Genomic DNA, 25,036 nt, shown 5'->3' on the forward strand with positions numbered 1-25,036 from the left:
GCGTCCGCGCGTCGGGGAGCAGCATCAAGTATATCGTCGGGGTAAGCGTACATGAGATGGTACCCAGCACGGCTCCACCAAATATCACTGACAAACGTAGGAGGAAGCGAGAAGCTCAGCCATTTACTGTGACGAGGATCGCCGAACAGCCGCGCTCATTTGAGACAAAGAAGGCGCTCGTCCACGCGCTAGGAGATAAGGTTCGGCCACCAAGTGGCGCTGGCAGAGTGTCAGCTTTTGGCTCCTGACACATTCGGAGGAGGACGCTTTTTTCGGAGCTCCAGCCACTTCATCCGAAGCTAAGTACTTTTTTGGTATTTACTTTTATACTTGCTGTAGGGGCGGTAGGTTTAAACCGTTTAAGGGGTAGGAAGGCTAGCGGAGGTGTATGTGCCGTAGGGCTTTGTGTAATCATTTTGGCGGGATTTTACATTACGCAGTCGGCTGGACAACGGGTCGGCAAGCTAGGAAAGCCAGGGTAGACGGGGAGCTAGTGCAGTGCCAGGAGTGCGAGCGTTGGTGTTATTTAGACGAGACCGAATTCGGGAGGTTAGCAGAGGCCGAGGGGGCTAGCTTCGAGTGCAGGTTAGGTAATCGTTTTGAGGAGGCCGTTCGGACGTTGGAAGGCGAATGGGTAGCTAGGATTAAGGAACTCAAATGGAACCTGAAGGTGGAACGAGAGGAACTGATTAACCTAGAAACTCAGGTCGCCGAGTCGCTTAAGAGGGAGGAGGCTAATGCCGACCTGTTGGAGCGAATTGTGGGCGAGCTGAAACAAGAGCGGGAAAAGCGGGCCCAGGTAGAAGAGCAGGTAGAAGCGCTCAAGTCACGGCCGTCCGGTCACCCCTGTTCGGAGCAGTGTCAGGTGGTGGACGAGGACAGCCTGGTAAACCTAAAGAAGGCTCGTCGATCCTGCGGCGCTGTAGCGCACCAGGTTTTGAGTGGGGAAGACATTTGATAGGTATGGGCAGCCTAAAAAGAATGAATTATAATAATAAGCCCCTGCCTGCACAAAAAGCTAAAAACGGGCAGGGTGACGCGCGGAAGTAGCGTGCGGCGGCCGTAGAGACAAGCGCGATCCGGAGGGCAACAGTCGCAGTCAGGAAGCAAACGGTTAGAGCGCAGCAGGGTTCTGGTAGTCGGTTACTCGAACGCAGCGGGGGTTGAAGAGGGCGTTTTGACGACAGTGAAGACGGACAGGCGGGTGCATGTGGAGGCCGAGTCAGGAAAGTGCATGGTAGATGCAATGGCCAAAGCCCAAGAGATGGTAGGGGAAAACTAGGATAACAAACACCTTGTCGTTATCCATGCTGGTCTCAACGATGTGATGAATGGTAGGAGCCAGAACCTCAATAAACAGAAGTGGTGATGAGTAGTCTTAGAGAGGCCTCTGAGAGGGTGCATGTGATCATAAGTACAGTCCGCGAAGTCAAGAGGCAGTTTAGTGAAACGGAAAGGAGGGTCGTTGAGGCTAAAAGTGTAATTAGGATAATGAGTCGAATTCTAGGATGGGGGTTAATGGAAGTTGGCAGGGACGTGTACGAGGTCAGCTCCCACCCTTCTGCACAGGATGGCATTCACTACGGTGGTGCCACTGGAGAGAGGGTAGGGATAGGATAGGTCGCCAGGCAACAGCTTTTTTTGGGGGACCCAGTGCTCTGAGCGAACCAGTGTAGAGAAGGAAGAACCGAGGTCAAGAGACGATGTAACCATAGGAGAAGAAATAGACACAAGCGCCAGTGCCAAGTTGATTCAGATATAGGCTACATTAACGTGCAATGAGGCAATAATAGGCAGAAATGGGAGGAAATAGATGATGGTTATGAGTTTATATGGCGCACGGGCATCTGTGGCCAAAGCGCGCCATGGCACAAGGTATTTTCGATTACTCAAGGCGGAGTCAAAGACCCATTTTCCAAGCATTTCACCCTAAAGAAGCCGAGCACCAGGCTAGGGGAAAGCTTGTCCCCATTGTATCACAGGTGGGTAGGAGGAAATAGAACAGTTAAGGCAGGAGGAATTACTGGTATATGGTTTAGGCGCAACACATATTAAAGACATGGAGCAACCACCCTGTAATCCAGACAACGCATGGGAATATTGCAATAGAACAGAGGGCAGCAGAAAGGGGGTAGAGCTGAGGCATTCATTCATAAAAGTATGAATTTTCAGAGGGTTAAGATTGGCTGCAAAGAACATTTATGGCTAAAAGAGAAAGCGGCTGGGGAGCAAGCACTCGTTGGATTTGTGTACCTGTAGAAGGGCGTTATTGCCAAACAGAAAAACAGGAAAATGGTAAAATGCGTTGCAAGCGACATTGATGAGCTAGGAGGACCGGGCGAGATAATTGTATTTGGTGACATGAATGCACACATAGACGACCTGGATGGGTACACATATTTGTCAGGAAGCACGCTATTGGACATTTGTGACAGGCATGATTTGGTTCTACGCAAGAGTACCGAGAAGTGTGAAGGGCTCATAACATGGGAGACATGGAGCCTGCACTCGACGATAGATTACCCACTTGTATAATAGATTAAGGGTATTGAGCACAGGTGAACATGGTTCCAGAAGTCTAGGTAGTGACCAGAAACGTATCAAGTTGAGTTTCAGAAGAGAAACCAATGTAGGACTGAAGCGAGATGGTTAATCAGAGGTGAATTTTTACTCAGAAAAGCAATCGGAAACAGCAGACAAACAAATTTTCGAGGATAATGAAACAGAATGGACATATACCAAATTAAATCGATTAATTGAGCTAGAGCTAGCAAGCTGCGAGTCAAGCAAAAAGGGAAAAGGCACAAAACCCAAGATTTGGTGAGATGAGCAGGTCAAGAAGGCGATAGAGAAACGTCGGGAAGCGTCCAGGGAAAACAGATATTACAAGAAGATGGGGTAGCTTAAATAGACAGAAAATTGGATACCTTCATGAAGTGTAGAAGGGAAGCATCCTATTTGATTAATGAGAAAATTAGAAGACAGGGTGCCCATTGGATGTCCAAACTAAACAAAACTGAAAGAAAAGCAGCTCAGAAATTCTGGTAACATCTAAATAAAATGCTTAATTAGACTAGGCTAGAGCAAATGTTTTTGTTACAGGTCAGGGTATTCGACTAGAAAGGGTTGAAGCATGAAAGCACATAGGAACAAGGATGACAGAAAAGTTTAAAGAAAGAAATGTTGAACATAATTTGTCGAAGGAGGATATACCGGTTACTGCAGTTGCTCCACTTGAGCAAAGAGAGTGAGAAAGGGGAGAGAAGGTTCCTAGTGGCAGTCAACAGGACCAGATGGTATTCCGATTATGTTAATGAAGAAGCTAGGACCAAAATCCAAGCAAACATTAATACAGGTAGTGAATAAATTGATAGCGGATGGAAAATTTCCCGATGAATGATGATTAAGTCGAACGAACATGATATATAAGGGAAAGGGGGATAAACCTGACGTAAATAACTACCGTCCAATAACTGTTGCATCTGTGATTTACACGGTGGTGATGCAGATTTTAAAGGACAGATTGCAGGCTTGTGTGGAGGGGGAGCTACAAAATGGGTTCCGGAAACAAAGGAGGTCAGAGGACAATCTGTTTTCATTGGCGCAGTGTATAGAGACTGCTGAAAAGGAACACAGACCCCTTTGGCTAGCATTTCTGGATATTAGGGGAGTCTACGACAACGTTATTCAAGAGTATTTGTGGGACATACTGGGCACATTAGGTCTGGAAGATGGAATAAATAATCTTTTAAAAGATGTATATAAATGAAACAGAGTGCTTATAAAATGGAAAAAAAATGTATCAGGGCCTGTAAATATACAGCGGGGGCTTAGGCAAGGATGTCCTCTTTCTCCTTTGTTGTTCATGTTGTACCTGCAAGGGTTAGAGACCAAACTAGATATGAGCGGACTAGGCTTCAACCTTTCTTTTTTCAAGAAAGGAGAATGGATTAAACAGTCATTAGCGGGACTAATATGCGCGGATGATATAATGCTTATGGCTGACAACAAGGAAGATTTGAAGAAGTTAATAGACATTTGTGGTACAGAGGGAGATAGATTAGGTTTCAAGTTTTGTAAGGAAAAATCTGCAGTCATGACATTTAATGATGAGTGCGGCGAGCATAAAGTACAGGAGTTCACGCTAGAAGTAGTGGATGAGTGCAAGTATCTTGGGGTGTGGATAAATAACGGTGCTGAGTATATGACAGAGCATGAAAAATGTGTAATGAATAAAGCTAGTAGGAATGCAGCTCTCAAGAAAAATAGGGCACTGTGGAATTACAACAGGTATGTGGTGGTAAGACGGAACTGGAAAGGGGTGATGGTTCCTAGTCTGACTTTCGGCAATGCGGTCGTGTGCATGAGACCAGATGTTCGAGCAAGGTTAGAAATCAAACAACGCGGCGTAATTAGGCTAGCTTTGGGAGCACATGGCGATACACCAAATCAGGGGGTACACGGTGATATAGAATGGGCGTCATCACAGAGTAGAGAAGCTTGCAGTAAGATAGCATTTGAGGAGCGATTGATAAAAATGGGGGAAAAGCAGTGGACTTGAGAAGTTTTCAAATACCTGTACATGAGGAGTGTTGACACGAAATGGAGAAAGCGAACTAGAACATTGACAAGCAAATATCTTGACAGCAGTCAGGGGGCAAATCTGCAATTATCGGTTAAGAAAAAGGTTAAAGAGAGAGCTCTATGGAAAACAGGGGTGTTGACGAAATCGGCACTGGGAATATACAGAATCTTGAAGGAGGATATAGCCAAAGAAAATATCTATGATAATTGTAGGGGAAGCTCTTTGTTGTTTGAGGCGAGGACGGGAATTTTGCAGAATAAGACATATAGAGTCAGGTACCACAACGTAGACACGTTGTGCAGTGCTTGTGGAGAGGTGGACAAAACTGCTGATTTGATTTCACTAACCAAAGACGTGTTTTTCTATTAAGTATGTTTTTCTGTTGCTTTTTTGTTATCATATTTTGTGTACGCTTTATTCCTTATTGTTTTTTCTAATGATGCGCAAACCCTTGTTGTCAACCATTGTTTGCATTTTTGCTCGCTACTTGTGTATGTAATTTGCAAGTTGCCTGCTCCCTGTAATGTAGGGGCCGAGGGGCATGTCAAGCCATAATTTCTGGCTTTTTTCCCTCGACCCTCATTATGTGTACAGGGGGAAATAAAACTGAAATTGAAAAAATTGAAATTTTATGCTTTTCTATAAAGCGCTTCACCCTGCAGTGGAAAGCAGCGGGGATGATTTATTCAAAGCATTGGGGTTTAAGGACAGTGAAGGAAAAGCAGATTTTAGGTGGGTAGAATTAATCAAACGAAGGTTGATTGGCGGCTAAAATCAAGACAAGAGTAAACTTTCACAAATCACGACTGGTGGCTTGAACCGCCCGATTTAAAGGGTTCAGCGTCCATCCATCCGTACGTCCCTCCGTCCGTCCCTCCGTCCGTCCCTCCATCCGTCCATCCGTCCATCCATCCGTCCGTCCATCCGTCTGTCCGTCCGTTTGTCCGTCCATCCGTCCATCTGTCCGTCCATCCATTCTATTCATCCTTCTTTATTTTATTTAGTTTTTACCCCGCTTAGCCCGAAGGCGCTACAGCAGCGGGTTACAATGAAAAAAAAACACTTCATTCATATAGCACACTTACTGACCTGAAAGTGATTCCATTCACTGATCAAACGTACAAAAAATAAATTTTCAGCCATATTAGTTCTTGTACGGTATCCCAAAATCTTGAAGCAGTGATCGACACGTCCCCGCCGCGGTGGTTCAGTGGTTAGGGCGCTCGACTACTGATCCGGAGTTCTCGAGTTCGAAAGCGACCACGGCGGCTGCGTTTTAATGGAGGAAAAACGCTAAGGCGCCCGTGTGCTGTGCGATGTCAGTGCACGTTAAAGATCCCCAGGTGGTCGAAATTATTCCGGAGCCCTCCACTACGGCACCCCTTCTTCCTTTCTTCTTTCACTCCCTCCTTTAACCCTTCCCTTACGGCGCGGTTCAGGTGTCCAACGATATATGAGACAGATACTGCGCCATTTCCTTTCCCCCAAAACCAATTATTATTATTATGATCAACACGAGAAGAGACATAATGGGGCCTGTGCAATTTTTTCCTTTTGAGTGCCGGTTTTATCATGAAATATTTGATACAGCAGTTTAAGGCACAATTTTCTTCTTCGACAAGAAAGACTTTTCCACCCTAATTCGTTTTTCATGTCGGTACAGCTATCGCCTGTGGAGTATCATCGTGGGACGAACCTTTCAGCGCTGTTTTGGATTTTTTCAAGCTTTATTGCTCAGTGTTATTTGCCATGGGTCCCACACCACACATCTGTATTCGAGCATGCGTCGAACGTTTGTGACAAAAGCAGTTTATTTTAGTTGAGGCGGCGCGTGACCCAGATTTCGTTCTAAAAAGTTTAGGGCAATTGCAGCCTTCGCGAGCACCGTGTCAATATAAGTATTCCAAGAACAATCGGCCGAGAATGTCACACCCAAATATTTATACTGTGATTTTTTCGTCCGTGTATTGTTGTTGATGGTGTACTAAGATGTTAACTTCGTTTTTTTTACGTGTGAAGGTAACATGAACACACTTTTCTCCATCTCGGGCGCCATTCAAGAACACATGATAAATCACTTCGCATCACTTCGCAACTGGGCAACATCACATTCATTCCTAACTTTCTGTATAAAACACAATCAGCGCCAAACAACAGTGTATTAAAATCGATCACTGAACAGATCTCATTATTATAAACTAAAAACAAAAGTGGCCCCAGAACTGAGCCCTGTGGGACACCCGATGTAACGTCTACAAAACTGGATTGCTTAACATTCAATAACACACACTGTCGGTGAGACGATAGATAGTTTTCGATCCAAGCAAAAACTGTACAACCAATATTTAGTACGACAAGTTTACTTAAATGCAAAAAGTAGGAACAGTATCAAACGCTTTGTGAAAGTCCAGGAAAAGGGAATTTATTTGTCCACGAACGGATGGATGGATGGATGGATGGATGGATGGATGGATGGATGGATGGATGGATGGATGGATGGATGGATGGATGGATGGATGGATGGATGGATGGATGGATGGATGGATGGATGGATGGATAAATGGATGGATGGACGGACGGACGGACGTACGGACGGACGGACGGACGGACGGACGGACGGACGGACGGACGGACGGACGGACGGACGGACGGACGGACGGACGGACGGACGGACGGACGGACGGATGGATGGATGGATGGATGGATGGATGGATGGATGGATGGATGGATGGATGGATGGATGGATGGATGGATGGATGGATGGATGGATGGATGGATGGATGGATGGATGGATGGATGGATGGATGGATGGATGGATGGATGGATACGGCTGAACCCTCTAAATCGGACGGTGGCTCAAGCCACCTAGCCATGACATGAAATTCTACTCTTGTCTCGATTTTAGCCACCAATCAGAAAACCTTCGCTTGGTTACTTAAACCCCAATGCCTTGGATAAATCAGCCCCGTTGCTTTCTACTGTGGGGTGAAGCCCTTTACAGAAAAGTATCAAGTGTTCAGCCGTTTCCTCCTCCTCTCCGTACGCAACGCACTACGTGTCTATCTCGTGGTACCTGACTATGTCTTAGTCCGCAAAACTCCCGTCCTGGCCTCAAACAACAAAGAGCTTCCCCTACAATTATCATAGATTTTTTTAAAACAGCGCCCCCTATCTTCCTTTATATTTTGCTTGTATTCGCGGGGTATAGCACGTAGAATATGAAAGTGACCAATTACTCTTACTTCTCTCGTTAAAAATATTTTAATATTAAAGCATTTTCAAAACATATGCCTTCTTTTCCGAACTATTATTCTTAAGATACGCGCTGTCATCCAAGGTTTTTTACGCTTTTAAAGTTTGTTGTGCTCGATGGTAGGAATGTAGGCATTGGTAGGCTCCTTGAGTTTTTTTTAAAGGTAATCCACAATTCCTTAACATCACAGTAATCAGAAAGGCAATGAAAAACTGGCAGATGATCAAAAAGTTTCGTTGATATGCTGGCATAATCCCCTCGCTCATATAGGTACACGTTTCTTGTTTCTTTTTTCTTTTGCCTGCTTCTTCTTGCTTTAATACTTGCGACGACTGCACGATGGTCGCTTATTTCCGGAATGAAACGTACAAAATTCACAAAATTTGGCGAGTTACAAAAAATCGAATCTAATATGTTAGTTTCACGAGTTGGATCAACGACATATTGTGTTAGTCTGAAAGAATCAGTGATACTTTTCATTTCCAAGGTTAAGGCTCCACCAGCTGTGTGCTCACAAGTTGCATCGCGCCACTTACGGCCAGGCAAGTTAAAGTCACCTGCCAGTAAAAAGTATGAAAAGAGGCCTCGGAAACGATATCATGTAAAATCTGAACAGTGTCGACGGTCGAGTTTCGTGGCCGATAAAAGGCACCGGCTTCAAATGGTCTGGCAAGGTAATTTTGCGCCATACTTATTCCACAGCGTCTTTACCTGTATCTAGAGCGGCGAACTAGAAGAAAGACGCCGCCACCCACACGGGATCTGTCTTTCCGACACGCAATGAAGTCGTCGGGAAACACTTCACTATCGCTAATGGAAGGGTCTAGCCATGATTCAGTCCCAAAAGACTATATCGGCGTTCACAGAGTCGATAAGAGCAGCAAGCTTGTCAACTTTATTAACGACGCTTCTCCAGTTCACTGTTACTGTAGCCAGATCAAAATTTTTGCGCCCTTTTCCTCATGTTTGGGTGATTCCTTTTTCACAATTTCAATGACTTCTTTTTCTTTGTCCCACCTAAACGTCTTGCTGTTGACAACCACTTTATCAATGCTTAGTTTCACTCGAGTTTTTTCACCCAGTTTAACCTGCGCATACTACCAAAGCCGTTTATGAATGTTTCTTGTTTCAGGTGAGTGATCTTGGTCGATGCTGTATGAAGTTACTTTGAGCTTCTTAACATTAGAGAGAACTTTAGATTTTTCTTTGCAAGAGGCAAAATTGACGATGATCAGCCGTTTCTGTATTTCGCCATAGCGACCCGTACGGTGCGCTCTATCCACTGACTACAAGTCAATGCCTAAATTATAGTTGCAAATGTTTTTGAGCAATTGTTCAGACTGCTTCCACGTTTCCGATTCACTATCCTTGACGTCATAAAGAAACTAGGTTATTTCAGCAGCTTCTGTTTTCTGAGTCAACACTCCTGTCGTGTAGGTCCTTAACCGTTCTGGATATGATCCTAATGGTGCTGTCATGCTCATTTACTGTATCATTGAGCACAGCAATCTGTCCTTCTGTCACGCGTATCTATAGTTTGGAATTAATTTCTGCCATCATTGCTTCATGCCATACTAGCCTGGTGTCGATGGCCTCCAATTTGCTCAGAAGTGCAGCTTGGCCTCCTAGTAACCTTTGAAGTGATTCAAGCTCATCGGTATTCAACGGACCGGGGTTCAATTCTACATCGCCCGAAAGCAGTAACAAAAAGGGCAAGGTAAAAAACCATATGCGCAGAAAAACGAAAACGTTTGTTATATAGCTAAGTCGACATCTTCCTTCAGCGGACAAGCACAGGAGTTATGGGATATGGAGCCGGCAGGGCACACAGTAATGTACAAAGCAGAATTAGATAATTATGACTAGCCTGGAGCAACTGAAGAGGTGTAAGTTGCATGTCGGCAAGCGTGCCGGCTCCAAATCTCATGCCGCCCATGTGCTGTTCGATTAAATAGGGTCGGTCAGGGTCACGCGACCATCAAGGGATCTTGTTGATTGCATGACGGTTCTTGAAGCTTGTCAAGTTCAGTAACGGTATGACGCTGATAATGGACTGAGGCTTCAAAGTTCCGCTGGCTGCCCGTGCCATCCATGACAGTGCTATCGATGACGGTGATCCGAAAGTGCGTGCAGTTGGTGTCCCTCGGTCGATATCGAACTTGAGTGCAGCTACAAAGGTAGGTCGGCAAGCGTGTCGGCTCCAAATCCGTCCGTCCGTCCGTCAGTCCATCCATCCGTCCATCCATCCATCCATCTATTCATCCGCCCGTCCTTCCGTCCGTCCGTCCGTCCGTCCATCCATCCATCCATCCATCCGTCCGTCCATCCATTCATCGGTCCGTCCTTCCGTAAATTCATCCATCCATCCATCTGTCAGTCCTTCCGTCCGGGCGTCCATTCATCCATCCATCCGTCTATCCGTCCGTCCGTCCGTCCGTCCATCTATCCATCCATCCATCCATCCATCCATTCATTCATTCATTCATTCATCCGTCCGTCCGTCCGTCCGTCCGTCCGTCCATCCATCCATCCATCCATCCATCCATCCATCCATCCATCCATCCATCCATCCATCCATCCATCCATCCAGTGCGGCTGTAACTACGGGGACACTTTGTGGGCCTAAAGTGTGCATGGCGAAAGCCTTCCTGATTACTGCGTCACCTCGACTGCCTGTTGCTATGCTGTTGCTATACACAACTGTGCGTTCGCCGCGCGCCACAGCTGCCACTGGGGCAAGCGGCGCGACGGACATCACTGTTGCTATGCGCACATGCGCATACGCCGCTTGCTGCTGGGGGTGCGAGGAGGATGCGCGCTGGTGAGGGGAAGAGTAGAAGCTGGACTGCGCCATAATGAGCCTGACGGACACCGCCACCGCGAGTATGGGCGCTTAAAGGCTATCGCCTTAATATTGACAAAGGAGGCGGAAATGGTTCGCCTCTCGCGAACAGAGTGCTACGCGCCTAACAATGCAAGCGTACCCGCCGCCGATAACAGCCGAGCAGACCAGGTGATCGCAGCACCATCCCTACCGTAAAAGGACGAATCTATGTACGCGTCACAAGACACAGCGCTGGACTAAAACCGAATGAAGAAATGAAAAAAGCCTCCCATAGGACAGCGCGCCGTAGAAATTATAATTCGAAAATCACCAATGTTGGGAGTCCTTTTATAACGTTATATTATGCATGGGAACACATACTCCAAGAATTGGTCTTCTAGTGAGTGCCGAGCATGACTGATTGTGCAAACGTATGGCACAGGCAAGTACACGGCAGCCTTTGCAAAAACGTTCATTACACGCACTAGGTACTCCAGCCCACGAGCGGTTCACTTGCGTCGCGGTCCTGTAAATCCACTGAAATAATACAAGGCTCAGGCCGAATACGTCGCGAAACGAGCGAAGAAGAAGTTCTCGACAACACGAGCAGCCGCTTCGTGTTGGGCTATATGAACGCGTCCATGTGCAGGAAATTACAGTAAACCGAATATAAAAGAATGCGGCCCATGGAGAGTCTTGCAGATGGCCACTGAGCTCATGTGAAGGTTAAGCACGATATCGTCCCCCATAACAAATAAATAAATAAATAAATAAATAAATAAATAAATAAAAGGAGCAACACGCCGTGTTGAATTCGCCATGGCCGCCAGCACGGCACTTCACTTTCCGAGCGGCTGTCGTCTGCTTCCTGCCGGAGCGAAAATTTCCTGGCAGCCTCAGGAAGTCCGCGGACTGCAAGAGGCGAAAAGTGAACGCGTTGAGAGCAGCTTTCGGATCGGTGGGAAGAACATCCGAGAAATATCGAACGCAGTCCTGGCCAGTCAGCGAGACTAAATATCGAATGCGTGCTCATACCACTCCTGGCCTAGTGGTGCAGTGGTTAAGCGATGCGCCCCTGCCCCGGCAGGTGGCTGTTTCAAACACAGCCGCAGCTGCGGCTTGTGACACCCGGTGTGACGAAGGAAGGCCGGTTACCGTGCTCGGAGGCCAAGAGAAAGGATTGTGACTAGCCTTTCGGTTCACGTAGCCAAATTCTATGTCGTGATGGGCGTTGCGGACAGGCGGCTCTAGGCGCGGTGCTGACAAGTGTAGGTCTGCCCTGCGTGCTCCTACGCTCGAAACCCAGAGATGATTAACATGGACCAAAATCACGTGCAAGGTAGACACGAAGCAACGGCGAAAACGCTCTCTTTTACTACTTCTCTCGTACTTCCACCTCCTCACCGTCTCGCGGTAAAGCCACTATTCACATCATCGCACTACCCCTTTCCAAGGCTCCGGGGTGGTGCGTTCTGTCAATGAACAATTACTGTACACGTATGCAATAACACCACACAAACACAACTCTGAAGGACTGGCACAAGATAAACAAAGGTTGAAGCATGCAGGCAGCACTTAAGAAGCGACTGAGGTAGTCGACGCCCACTTTCTTACAGTGCTTTGACATATTCGACACTGAAACAATATTTTTGAAGGCTGAGGCTTCATCGTAAGCTCACATGTCGAGCCTACTGCAGGTACAGAAGCGGTTCATGATCATATTGAATGATGAAGGGTTAGCCATGGAGGCAGATTTGAAACTTCGCGATAGCCCAGACGAACGCACTACGGCTCGGATGGATGGATGGATGGATGGATGGATGGATGGATGGATGGATGGATGGATGGATGGATGGATGGATGGATGGACGGACGGACGGACGGACGGACGGACGGACGGACGGACTGATGGATGGACGGATGGACGGATGGACGGATGTATGTATGTATGTATGTATGTATGGATGGATGGATGGATGGATGGATGGATGGATGGATGGATGGATGGATGGATGGATGGATGGATGGATGGATGGATGGATGGATGGATGGATGTATTGATGGATGGACGGACGGACGGGCTGACGGATGGACGGATGTATGTATGTATGCATGCATGCATGTATGTATGTATGTATGTATGTATGTATGTATGTATGTATGTATGTATGTATGTATGTATGTATGTATGTATGTATGTATGTATGTATGTATGTATGTATGTATGTATGGATGGATGGATGGATGGATGGATGGGTGGATGGATGGATGGATGGATGGATGGATGGATGGATGGATGGATGGATGGATGGATGGATGGATGGATGGATGGATGGATGGATGGATGTATGTATGTATGTATGTATGTATGTATGTATGTATGTATGTATGTATGTATGTATGTATGTATGTATGGATGGATGGATGGATGGATGGATGGATGGATGGATGGATGGATGGATGGATGGATGGATGGATGGATGGATGGATGGATGGATGGATGGATGGATGGATGGATGGATGGATGGATGGATGGATGGATGGATGGATGGATGGATGGATGGATGGATGGATGGAAAGTAGGAGCGTCCCCTTTGAAACGGGGCAGTGGTTGTTGCCACTATGCTCAGTTTTTTTTCTTTATTTTTGTTTACTCTGCTGTAAGCTGTTAATACAATTCGCCATTTCCTTTAAAACAACGTTTTCCTACACTATAAAACTTATGTCACCTCTCTGATTTTGTGCCACCAATCCTCCAATCGCTTTTTGCTAATTTCCACCGCAGATTTATTTACATGACTATTGTTATCTCTAAACCCTAAGGCCTCAGAAAGAGTGACTGTTGCTGCATCGACATCGGGATGGATATCATCGCATTTTAGGATGAGGTGTTCTATTGTTTCTTCAGATTTACCACACACAGCACATATGTCATCTTCGTTAAATTTTTTTTTCTGTAGCGGCGCGTTCTAAGTCACCGTGACCTAGCTTCAAAGAGGAGGGCACTGCCTCTTGAGTTATTATAAAACGTTTCCTTCCTGATCTGCCTTTCCAGCATCGATATAGTTCTACGCTATAGATCTTTTCCATTGAATCTATTCAAATTTTACCTTCGACGTTTTTAACCTGTCGTTTAATGCTCTTTCTTTCTCCTTCCTCGTCTCTGGAAAACTTACTGGCCAGCTTTCTAGTTCGTTTCCGCCACTGTGTGCAACGCTCTTTCTGTACAGGTATTTAAATATCTTAGCTGCCCACCTGTTATCATACAATTTCCTCAGGCGTTCTTCGTATAGTACTTTACTCTGAGCTTCCCGTGCTTCGAACGTTGCCGAGCCCATATCCCCCTGTACTGCCTCATTTGTGGTTTTCCCGTGGGCACCTAGTGCTAAACTTCCGACAGTTCTCTGATTTACTTCTAATCGCGACTGAACTGCAGCCCTTAAGCATAGAACCGCATTCCCGAAAGTAAGCCCCAGCACCATTATTCCTTTCCAAATACCTCTGAGGACTTCATACCTGTTGTACCCCCACAATTCCCGATGTTTCATTATCCCGGCATCTCTTCGCCCTTTTGCTATGAGATACTGTTCGTGCTTTTCCGTGTACATATGCCCATTGTTTACCTATACCCCGAGATATTTGTAATCAATCAATCAAAATTATTCCGCAACAAAAAAGTTACGAGGAGGGCAGGTAAAAGCTGTGCGAAACATCTTGAGGAGCCCTGACCCCCCAGCACACGGACAGCATAAAAAACGTGCGGCTAAGGAAGTGCACTTGGACAAAACAAATACACGAGTTAAGCAAAATCATTCGAAGAGGAAAGCACTAGGAAAAGATAGAAGAGAAAAAAAAAGGTCAGTATGGCATCATTATACAACCACTTCACGCAGTTCTTTTGGTGATGTACCAGATATGTCAATGTTAGTTTCCTTTAACGCGCGTTTTGGAAGTGTGGGAAGTAAAAATTTCAACATTTGATGTCCATAATTGGTTCTGCATTTGGCGACGTACCACACTTCGGGATGGCGAACATTATAAATAGGGAAGTTTTCCGCTAGTTGTGCTAAGCTTGTTATGGCGTCATTATTTTTTAGTAAACAGAGTTTATACAAACGACATAGCTTGTAGTCATACATTGATGAAACCTGAATTATATGGTGCTTCTTAAATAAACCTGCAGTGTGAGACCGATAAGGGACTTTACAGGCTAGGCGTAAAGCTCTTTTTTGTAAGATGGAAAGTTTACTAATATTTCCAGCTGTTGTTGTTGACCACACAAGAAACGCGTAACTTAATAAAGAACAAGATAATGAATTATATATGAGTATGTTAACAGACGTAGGGAAGAAGTAGCAGTGACGGCGCATAATGCCGGTTGTCCTGGATAGTTTATTGATTATATAGTTCACGTGATGATCCCATGTCATCACGTGAACTATATTATCGGCCACTCGGGGTATTTCATGGCCTTGTATTGTAAGCTCCTGATCAGTTGTGCCGTTGAAAACCATCACACCTGACTTAGTTGCGCTAAAACTGAAACCTAGACTGTCTCCTTCGTCTCCACAGCAATTCACCAAAGTTTGCAAATCTTCCTGGCTTTCTGCTAACAGTACAATATCGTCCGCATACATTAACCCCGGTAGTCGTTGCTCAACAACATTTCCGCCTAATGTGTATGACAGATCATAACCTAGATTGCTTCCTTGTAGCCTTCTTTCCATACTTATCATATAAAACATGAACAGCAGCGGTGATAGAGGACAACCTTGCCTTAGTCCTTTGTGTATCTGGATAGTTGTACTCTTAATTCCTTCCCATGTTATTTCAACTTCATTTTCTCGATATATTTCCTGTAGAAAATTAATTACCTCATGACTGACACCTTCATCTTTTAATATATTCCACAGGAGTTCCCTGTTCACGTTGTCGTATGCACCGCTTATGTCCAAGAAGGCTAAATACAGAGGTCTGTTTTCCGCCTCAGCTATTTCTATGCACTGGGTAAGCACGAACAGGCAATCATCTAAGCGCCTACCACTTCTGAACCCGTTCTGAAGTTCTCCGAGTATTCTATTACTTTCTACCCATGACTGCATTTTTATTTTCACTGCCTGCATCGCCAGCCTGTATGTAACTGATGTTATCGTAATCGGTCGGAAGGATTTTATGTTCGTCTTATTGCCTTTTCCTTTATAAATCAAATTCATTTTACTCTGTTTCCAGCTGTGCGGAATTTGCTGATTCGTTATGACTGCCTCCAATACTTTTATCAGCGTTTCCTTGCCTCTTCGGCGAAGTTCATTAATTAGCTTGATTGGAATTTCGTCGATCCCTATGGCAGAGTAGCGTGCCTCTCGCGGTAGTAAGTTGCGGCTCGCGTACGCCACTGGATGCAGTATACTAAGTTTGTCTTGGATAGTGACGACAGCAGGGACCCCGGAACAGGGGGTAGGAGGGGCAAACATTTTTCCAGAAAGGACAGTGCCCCCTCCCCTTAGTCTCCAATTGCTTGCACTTTGTTCAGATTTCTGACAATCGAAACACATCAGCTCTAGGAATCTTTTAATGCAAAACACAGTTGGGCTGAGCTAAATGGCTTTGTAGCCAGTTCTAAAGCATTTCGTATATGAGTAACCTAAACCAGTCATGTCCGAAGAGAAGTCGCGACTGTCTGACCCGTGTACATGGTCATGATTAGCGGAATGTAAACAAACTATGCACAAACTTTTTTAATGCAATTGATCACTCCTCGTGCGTAAAGCTTCCCATCTATAAAGCTTCCCTTTCAATTCGTTTTATTGTGCCGTGAGTATATTTGCCCCGTTTGTTCGTTCGCACTCAAAACCGCCGGCGCCCTGCTTTATCAGTTTTTTTGTAATGCGAGATGCGACCAGACTTACCTCCGTTGATCGTGACGTGCAAATGCTTCCACATATTTCCAGATTGTTGTAGTTGCTTTTGGTTCTTTATCTCCAAGGTTCCTTGCCTAGCTTTAAATTGAGCGTGGCCAAAAACTGCAGCCGTTCAGTCCGATGACCGCCAAACACGCTTCTTAAACAGTTTCTTTTGGAAGTCTTTTCTTTGTCTTCCTGACTGCTGGATTGTCGTCACCACAGAGTGAGTTTGATTCAAACTTTCAATATTGAAGAATAAAAATATATAAAATTTATTATGTAAATGGCCATGAAATAAATAACAAAATAAGCTCGAAGTCTCGCCCCCGCCACTGAAAAAAAAGTTCCGGAGTCCCTGAACAACAGGCACTGTGGGCGAAGCGGGTGCTCGTTCCTCGTATTTTTTTAGCATATTACCATGGAAAAGTTTCCGTTCACCTTCCAAGTCAATGAGATAATCGACTTCGTTCCTCAAACGCACAACTTGAAAGGGGCGTCGCCATTTCATGAAGGGTTTGAGTGAGCATGCAGGAAGATGTGCACCTTGTCTCGAATTTGTAGATTCCGGGGTCGGCTCTTGCGATCATATTAAGTCTTTTGTTTTGTGCGAGCTTTGCCCAATTGGTGGTGAGTGTGGTCACATGTTTCCTCAAGCCTATACCGAAAGTCGACAAGGTATACGTGTACGTTATTCGAACCTCCCCATCAAGGTTCCCATATGTCCACAATTCTTTGACGACAACAATCAGAGGCCCGGCCGCGCGAGTGGACATCGCAGATTATCCAAGCTGGCGTGCGGTACCTCCCGGTATGCGAAGAGCAGCGGTGCCACGATCGAGGTCGCTCTTGACACATTAGGATAAGCATCAACTTTAAATTTCCACTGAGCTTTTCCACGAGGCCATTCGCCATGGCGTGGTAAATTGTCGTTCGCAGGAGCATGTCCGACAAAAGACAGCTTACCTCTTGCATCAGTTCCGAGGTGAAACTTCAGCCTTGATCCGTGACCATCTCTTGAGGGAGGCCGACTCGAGAAAACATTTCCCTCAACGCGTCCGCGACGCTTAAGTCGTCGATAGCAGAAAGTGCCACGGTATCCAGGAATTGTGTGGCGAAGTCGACGAGAAGGATGTAGCGGTTCCTTTGTTCGACGTCGGGGATAGTGGACCTATCAAATCAACAGCTACACTTTCGAACGGCGCTCTAATCACAGGAGTATTGGTTATAGGGGCTACGCTGGCTTTGCTTTTGGATTCCGTCATCTGGCATACGTCGCATGATTTCACAAAACGGATGACGTCGCCATGCGCGCCCGGCCAGTATGTGTAACCTAGTATCCGGTCATTGGTCCGGCTGATTCCTTTTTGTCCCGCCGTAATACTTTCGCGACCAAAGTGCAGGATGGTTGCCTGGAACCTCGTCGGCACCACCGTATACCCAGCCAATCTGGACAAAATCATTTTTGAACGGGAAACCATTTATGAACGCTATATTTTCAGATAATGTAAGATTTGCCTATAACAATCAACGTATCTGCATATCACCCAACGGCAGTATTAATTTTTTTTTCTATTAACGTTTTTCCTATCGTCAAAAGCGTTCTCCAATGGTTTCTTATGGAAGTCAACTGTTGAATGCGGTCGATGGAAACGCTTTAAAAGAACGATTTTCCTACATATCAGAAGAATGGACCATTACCTTCAATAATACCGTAGAAATATCTTACAATATTACAACTTTCAATAGTTTTGTTCGAAATTGCTGGACACGTAGTTGCTTGAACGGTCTACCAAGGAATAGGGTCAAAACGCCGGTGTAAAGGGCCTTTTCTCCACGAAAAGAAATAGGTATTCTTTTTTCTGGAACTGAACTTCCTGCTAATCTTTACAAAGCAAGTTTTCAAGCCTCGGTCATTTTGATGTTCGTAGATTATTTCGCTCATTGTAGCGTCCCACGATCCGGTTAAGGGGCTCTTCGGTGGTACATCTGGTTCTCGCAGTGCTTTGGCGACAGCAGGAAGTAGTGACTGGGTCGAAGTGGACGTGCATTCCGCGCGCTCTGGGTTAACTTCTGTTACTAAGGTGGTGTGCTCCCTCCAGGATCCGGATCATGCAGCGCCCTTAAACCAAGGACGAGGTCGTACAGAGGTTCATCCAACCATAAGGCTCTTACTGAGCCGATAAAAAACGGTGTATGCACACGGACTACAGCCTTGGGCAAGACCTTGATTCTTCCATCTGGTGGCATTAAATCCTGTCGAACAATCACGGAAATGCTATCAATGTCTCCGATGACGTTAACTTCGTGGGGAAACATGACTTCTTTTGCGGCCGGCATAACGACTGGCAAAAAGGAGTGATCTGTCCAACGATATATGAGACAGATACTGCGCCATTTCCTTTCCACCAAAAACCAATTATTATTATTATATCACTCGAGGTACCCGACTTGTTTGCGCTGAAGAACTGCGAAGTCGAGTGTCCCAGAGTTCATTTTGGAACATTTGTCACGACACAAGAAGCAGTTATCTCTTTAGGGCACGTTCGGCAGTCGTTTGCTTTGTGTGCAAGTTGGCTGCACGAGCTGCACTTGGCCACATCCCTGGAAGCAAGACGATAATCCACGGCAACATGACGCAGCTGGTGACACAGAATACACCGTGGTAGGTGCTTTTTTGGGGGTCAGCGCAATGTTTCTCGCCGTTCTCCAACTCATCCCCAGCTCGACCGATGCTGGCACGACTCTGGGCTTCAACAAAATGATCCATCAAATCAGCGAGATCGGTGAGAGTCTCGCAGCTTCGTTTCTTGAGCAAGACTACCAGATTAGAACGGCAACAGCGCTGGAATTGATCTGATATCATATGTTTTCTGAGGCCTTCAAACATCTTAGGGACATCAGCCATATCGATCCAGTTATAAAAGTAGCTGGAGATACGAGGATCCAGCTGCTTCCCTGTTTCGCAGTCTTCCGCCTGTACTTGCCGAAATTTCTTCTGATAATTTTGTACACTGAACTGGAACCGCTGCGGCAAGGCTTTCTTATGCTTTGTGTAATCGAGCGAATATGCTGCTGTCATACGGCCGATTACTGCCAGAGATTCTCCAGTTGGACGCATACTAACAGTTACAGCCCATTTCTCCGGAGGCCATTGCTGTCCGGTAGCTACATGCTGAAATCGCTGCAGACAAGCATGAAGGTTCTTGCGTCATTCATCGAACAAAGGAAGTAGTTTTTGATGATTGAGAGGACTGGAGGATCTTGGCGCACCCGACAGCACGGCACTAGTAGTCAAATCACTCCTGGCTCCTTCCTGTAGCCTGAGCTTTATTGCCAATACCTCTCTCGCTCTCTCTCAGCAGCTTCCTTCATCCTTTCAGCAGCTTCTTTCTCCCTTTCGGCGGCTATGCGACTTGCTTCTCTTTCGAATGCTCGTTCGCCTCGTCAAGCAGCCCGCCCACTCGCAATCCAGGAACGAAGTTATGCACCAGAAATTACCAACTGGGTGCCTAAAGCAGCCTACTTCACGTGCTCCATTTGCACCTTTCACGGCGGGCTCGAAATTTTTCCCTTCAAGCACGGCGGCAAAGAATGTTAAACCGATGCCGGGCTGGCTCGCCAGATAGTGATAATGCGGATGATGAGCCCAGGATCGTTACCGCGCTCGGAGGCCAGGCTAAGACCTGTCGCTCGCCTATCGGCTCGCGTCGCCGCATCCAGTAGAGCTGTGGAGACGTTAGCTGCGCCGTCGTGGCAATGGCAAAGGAGGCCCGTTGAGGTGCGGCTTCTGGCAGCTGGTTCCCGAGGCTGACTCAACGCGGTCGAGCCCCCAGCGAAAGACGACCGCGGGCACCTCGGACATGTTTCTTTTACTTGCACCTCACTTCAACTCCTCCTACTCCTCGCCCGCGCTACACTGTCATCCACATCAAGACATCCAAGTTGCTCTTCCCGAGGAACCTCTCGCGACCAATCATTAATTTAACTGCCACTTGCCATGGTTGACAATTTCCGCCCAATCCGGTGGGCAGGTTGCCACCTGCCACGGTGGGTGGGTTGTGATGACGTCACAAGGTTCGCACGCGCCAGGCGTGACGCGCCACGGCGGTCGCCATTTCAGCCTGCATAGACCCTTCTAATGCGAACGGAATAATAACAAGTACAGAGCTGGCCTCTGGTAGCATCTCTATGGCACTTTTATCAATGTTGTTGCAGTGAATAAATCTATTTTAGAAGTTGACACCGGTTACAGCGCGCCTGTGTCTTCCTTCCCATAGCGCCGCGTCTCCGTCCGCCTATGGTGGGCGCCCGTCGGGTGATAATCACGCGGTAAGAGGAGCCTCCTCACCAGTCCGTGCGTCTTCTCGGAGGGCTCGAAGACGAACACGCCACTGTCGAAGAGATCCGGCCATCCGCGCAGGGGCACCGCGGACAGCTCTCGGCGCTCGAACAGCTCGTCGCAGTTTGCCATCACCAGCGTGTCGGCGTCCAGGAAGACGCCCTTGCTCAAGTGCAGCAGTCGCCACGCATGCAGCTTGGTGTAGGAGCCCGACACGTCGTCCACCTCACGCTCGGGGCAGCCCAGCGGGTCTCGGCCTCTGCGCGGAGCCAAATGTGATGCACCTCAGGATACGCATGCTGCTGCCTAAGCGTCCGAGAGATCGGAGCTGAGGCGGCCGTGGCGGAAAGAGACAATTCCTTTAATGGCACACTAGAAAGAGCTGCTGCACAAGAGCCGCAGGAAGACGCGGTTATGCAGCGGTCATGCTGGCGGTGACTTCCGTACATCGAAGAGCGAGTTCCCACAAAAGAGAAACTTTCTTTTCCATTAACACGGACCCTCTGCGTCTGATTATACCACATGATGGATGATGGACGGACGGACGGACGGACGGACAGACGGATGGATGGATGGATGGATGGATGGATGGATGGATGGATGGATGGATGGATGGATGGATGGATGGATGGATGGATGGATGGATGGATGGATGGATGGATGGATGGATGGATGGACGGACGGACGGACGGACGGACGGACGGACGGACGGACGGACGGACGGACGGATGGATGGATGGATGGATGGATGGATGGATGGATGGATGGATGGATGGATGGATGGATGGATGGATGGATGGATGGATGGATGGATGGATGGACGGACGGACGGACGGACGGACGGATGGACGGACGGACGGGCGGACATCTCTACCTCTGCTTCGGCAGCTATAGAATTATCCTCCTCTCGAAAGCACGAAGATAAAATCCCACCCACTGACTTGAGCCACTGTGGCCGCGGCAGGCCTACAACGAGGCTGGAAAACGCTTGCCAACGCGGGGGAGCGCGGCCAGCGGACCCCGCCGCTGTTTTCAGAGCCGGCCGCGAGAGGGATTTCAGTGGCGCCCCTACAGGCAGAGCTCGTGGCGTATACCCACCGCTTTGCAGTACAGATCTACGCTTAAGCACTGCCCACTTGATTCTCGCTGTTCCGGCTGAAGCGCTGCGGGCTGGGTAACATTATTAACGCGACAGCGTCAAGGTGCTCGTGTGGCAGAAAAGCCGGTGTCGTCGGCGTCGGCGTCTTTGGCCGCGAGCGAAAAATGGCGCATCTCGGTGGACACTTGAACCGCGCCGCAAGGGAAGGGATTTTAACGCCACAGCGTTAAGGATTGATTGGTACATGGATTGATTGATGGATTGATGGATGGAGTTATTTATTTACTTATTTATTTGATTTATTGATTGATTGATGGATTGTTTGGCTGATTGATTGACTGATCGATCAATTAATCGATAGATTGATTGACCGATTGGTTTATTGATTTATTTATTGATTGATTGATCTATTTTTCCTTCCCTTACTGCGCGATCTGGGTTTCCAGCAAGAAATCTGAGACAGGCGTGATATCCTTTCCTTAAAAGCAATTGTTCATTTCATTTTCCTTCCCTTGCGGCCCGCCGTTCGGGTGTCCGCCGAGATATGTGAGACAGGCGTCCTTTCCTTAAATTGTTCAACGGGCCACGCGTCGCGCCGAACGGGCGATGGCGTTCCGTGTACTCCTCGGCAACACTGCGACAGACACGCTGTCGCGTCTCACTCTTAAAATGCTTAAGCGCCCTCCAATTTTTTTTTCTTTTTTCTGCTCACAATAATATATGTCTCGACTAAGGAATCCAGTTTTCGGCCTGGTCCTACATGTGTTTTCGCTTCGCCTGCTTTCAGTGGAGGTTAGTAATCCACGCCACAACAGCCGCGATGCTTGCTCCGCTCGGTAAGCCTGGACCCAGGCCACAATGGGCGGTGGCGCCAGGCTTGGTTGACCCCAACCCTACCCGAGCGTGCATTTTTCGTAAACTTTGCGCACTGTGGTATCGATGTTGCTGCTACTTCATCTCACTACGCATGCTTCAAAACAACCCCCTTCCGATTAGATAAGTTGAGCTGATCTGGGTCCCGGCCCACTCGTCTAATCCAGGGAACGAGGCGGCTCACGCCTAAGCCCGGGGTTTCGTCGACCGGGCAGTGAGTGCGCCCTCCGACCCGAATTTAACGAGGGACGGCTTGGTCTCATTTCATGACATCATCATCACTTTAGGCTGGAGAAGTGCGCATATCCCCCTCCCCACAAATCGTTAACAAAAGCGCAGGATGTTACCTGGCGCAGACTGCAAACACGCTTCCTTCTGGCCCTAATGTACCCTGGCCAGTACGACCAAATCTGCCATAAATGTGGTGAAAGGGCCACATACGATAGCATTCTGTGGAACTGCGCAAATGATCCGCCTCCGGCGGAGTTGGTACAACTCCCTTCTCCCGAGCGGTGGCAGGCCGTGCTGGTCAGCTCGGACCCGAAGTTTCAAGTACGAGCAATCGAGCGGGCCAATGAGGTCGTCGCCAGCCATGGGCTAGCGGCCATCTAGTATGTGTCTCCTGCAACCTGCTCTCGACGCAATAAATGTTTTACAATCCAATCCAATTCGCCCCAAGCTGCACGTGTCCATCCAAACACAGGTACGGCGCTGCGGCTACAACCTCGGCGGGCTTTCTCCGGTCGGGATGGCTCTTGTCAGACTGGTTAATTAGAGGAAGGCGCCGTACCCCTCTTCCCTCCGTCGTCTTTTCAATCGTTGGTCGCGTCTCGTGGCGAACCATACAAAGGCAAGGCCATCTCACCCCCCCCCCCCCCTCCTGAATATCGTGGGAAAGATTCCGCAGGCAGGCTCCCAGCACATTCTTTTGTAGCGTGAGCTACACTGGCCGAGGTTGAGCAGTTTCGCGTTGTTCCTGGAGGGCCGTGCTGCGCATGCGCGAGAGCAGTGTCGTCACACGGCGCACAGCTGGCGCGCCGGAGCCGTAGCTGCCGCGCGCGCCTCTCCGCTCTGCGCATCCTCTGGAAACTGCACCACGCGACCAAGCACGACACCAGACACGGCGCCGCGCCGCTGGCAGCTTCTCCGCACCACGTCACCGAGCACGTGGCCAACCACGTGGTCTGCTGTAGCGCACCAGGTTTTGAGTGGGGAAGAGAGATAAAAACGGGCACGGAGACTCGCGACAGCAGCGTACGGCGGCGGGAGAGACAGCTAGGGCGATCCCTCTCCGGGCATCACCCTCGCCTCCCCCCGATGCGGACTCCGACCCTAATCCAGGTTTTGCCTTCAAGGAAATCATCCAGTATTACCAATTCGGCCACGCAATCTTTCCTAAGCCCTGCAAGGGCCTCACGAAGGCGGAGGAACACTTACTCCTTCGCCTTTAGTATAAAACACTTCTGTGCCCAGCAGTAATCAAACATTTCGACCCTGCGTGCACAGGGGAGTGCCGCACTGCAGGTAAAAGTCTTCGGACATTTACCACATGCTGTGGGCATGCCAATCAACTCCGCATCTTCCCCCTAACCCCAACCCTGCCCGGGAGGACTGGGAGGCGGCCCTGCTCGGTTGCTCTGACCTGGCGAGCCAAAAGGCCCTGGTCAGGCGCGCCCGAGCAGCAGCTACCGCCAATGGGCTGTTGTAATGAGCAGCCCACCTAGCATTTCTAAGGAACGGACCCTTAAGGACCGCTCCACTAGCTCCCTGTATATATTTTGAAAATAAAGTTTTCAGTCAGTCAGTAGTGCGATCTGGAGTGCAACAGTCGCACTTAGGAAGCGAACTGTTAGAGCACAGAAGGGTTCTGGTTGTCGGTGACTCGAACGTAGCGAGGGTTGAGGGAGGCGTTTTGATGACAGTGAAGGCGGACAGGCCGGTGCAGGTGGAGGCCCAGTCAGGGAAGTGCATGGTAGATGCAATGGCCAAAGCCCAGGATGTGGTAGGGGGCAACATGGATGGCGAACACCTTGTCGTTATCCATGCTGGTCTCAACGATGTGCTGAAGGGCAGGAGCCAGAATCTTTAGAAGCAGTTTGAAGTGGGGATGAGTAGGATTAGGGAGGCCTCTAAGCATGTGACCACATGCAGGCTAGAGGCAGG

General features: G+C 47.9%; 1 protein-coding gene across 1 annotated transcript in view; it reads right to left on the reverse strand.

The window, feature by feature from the left end:
* Positions 1–25,036, reverse strand: part of LOC144123029 (glycogenin-1-like) — a 99,926-nt gene that overhangs the window by 64,831 nt on the left and 10,059 nt on the right. The window contains exon 2 of the mRNA XM_077655954.1: positions 20,911–21,160. Coding sequence (XP_077512080.1) covers positions 20,911–21,160 — 250 coding nt within the window. The remainder of the gene's footprint in view (positions 1–20,910; positions 21,161–25,036) is intronic.

This window comes from Amblyomma americanum, chromosome 3 (genome assembly GCF_052857255.1).
Source record: "Amblyomma americanum isolate KBUSLIRL-KWMA chromosome 3, ASM5285725v1, whole genome shotgun sequence".
Taxonomy (NCBI): domain Eukaryota; kingdom Metazoa; phylum Arthropoda; class Arachnida; order Ixodida; family Ixodidae; genus Amblyomma; species Amblyomma americanum.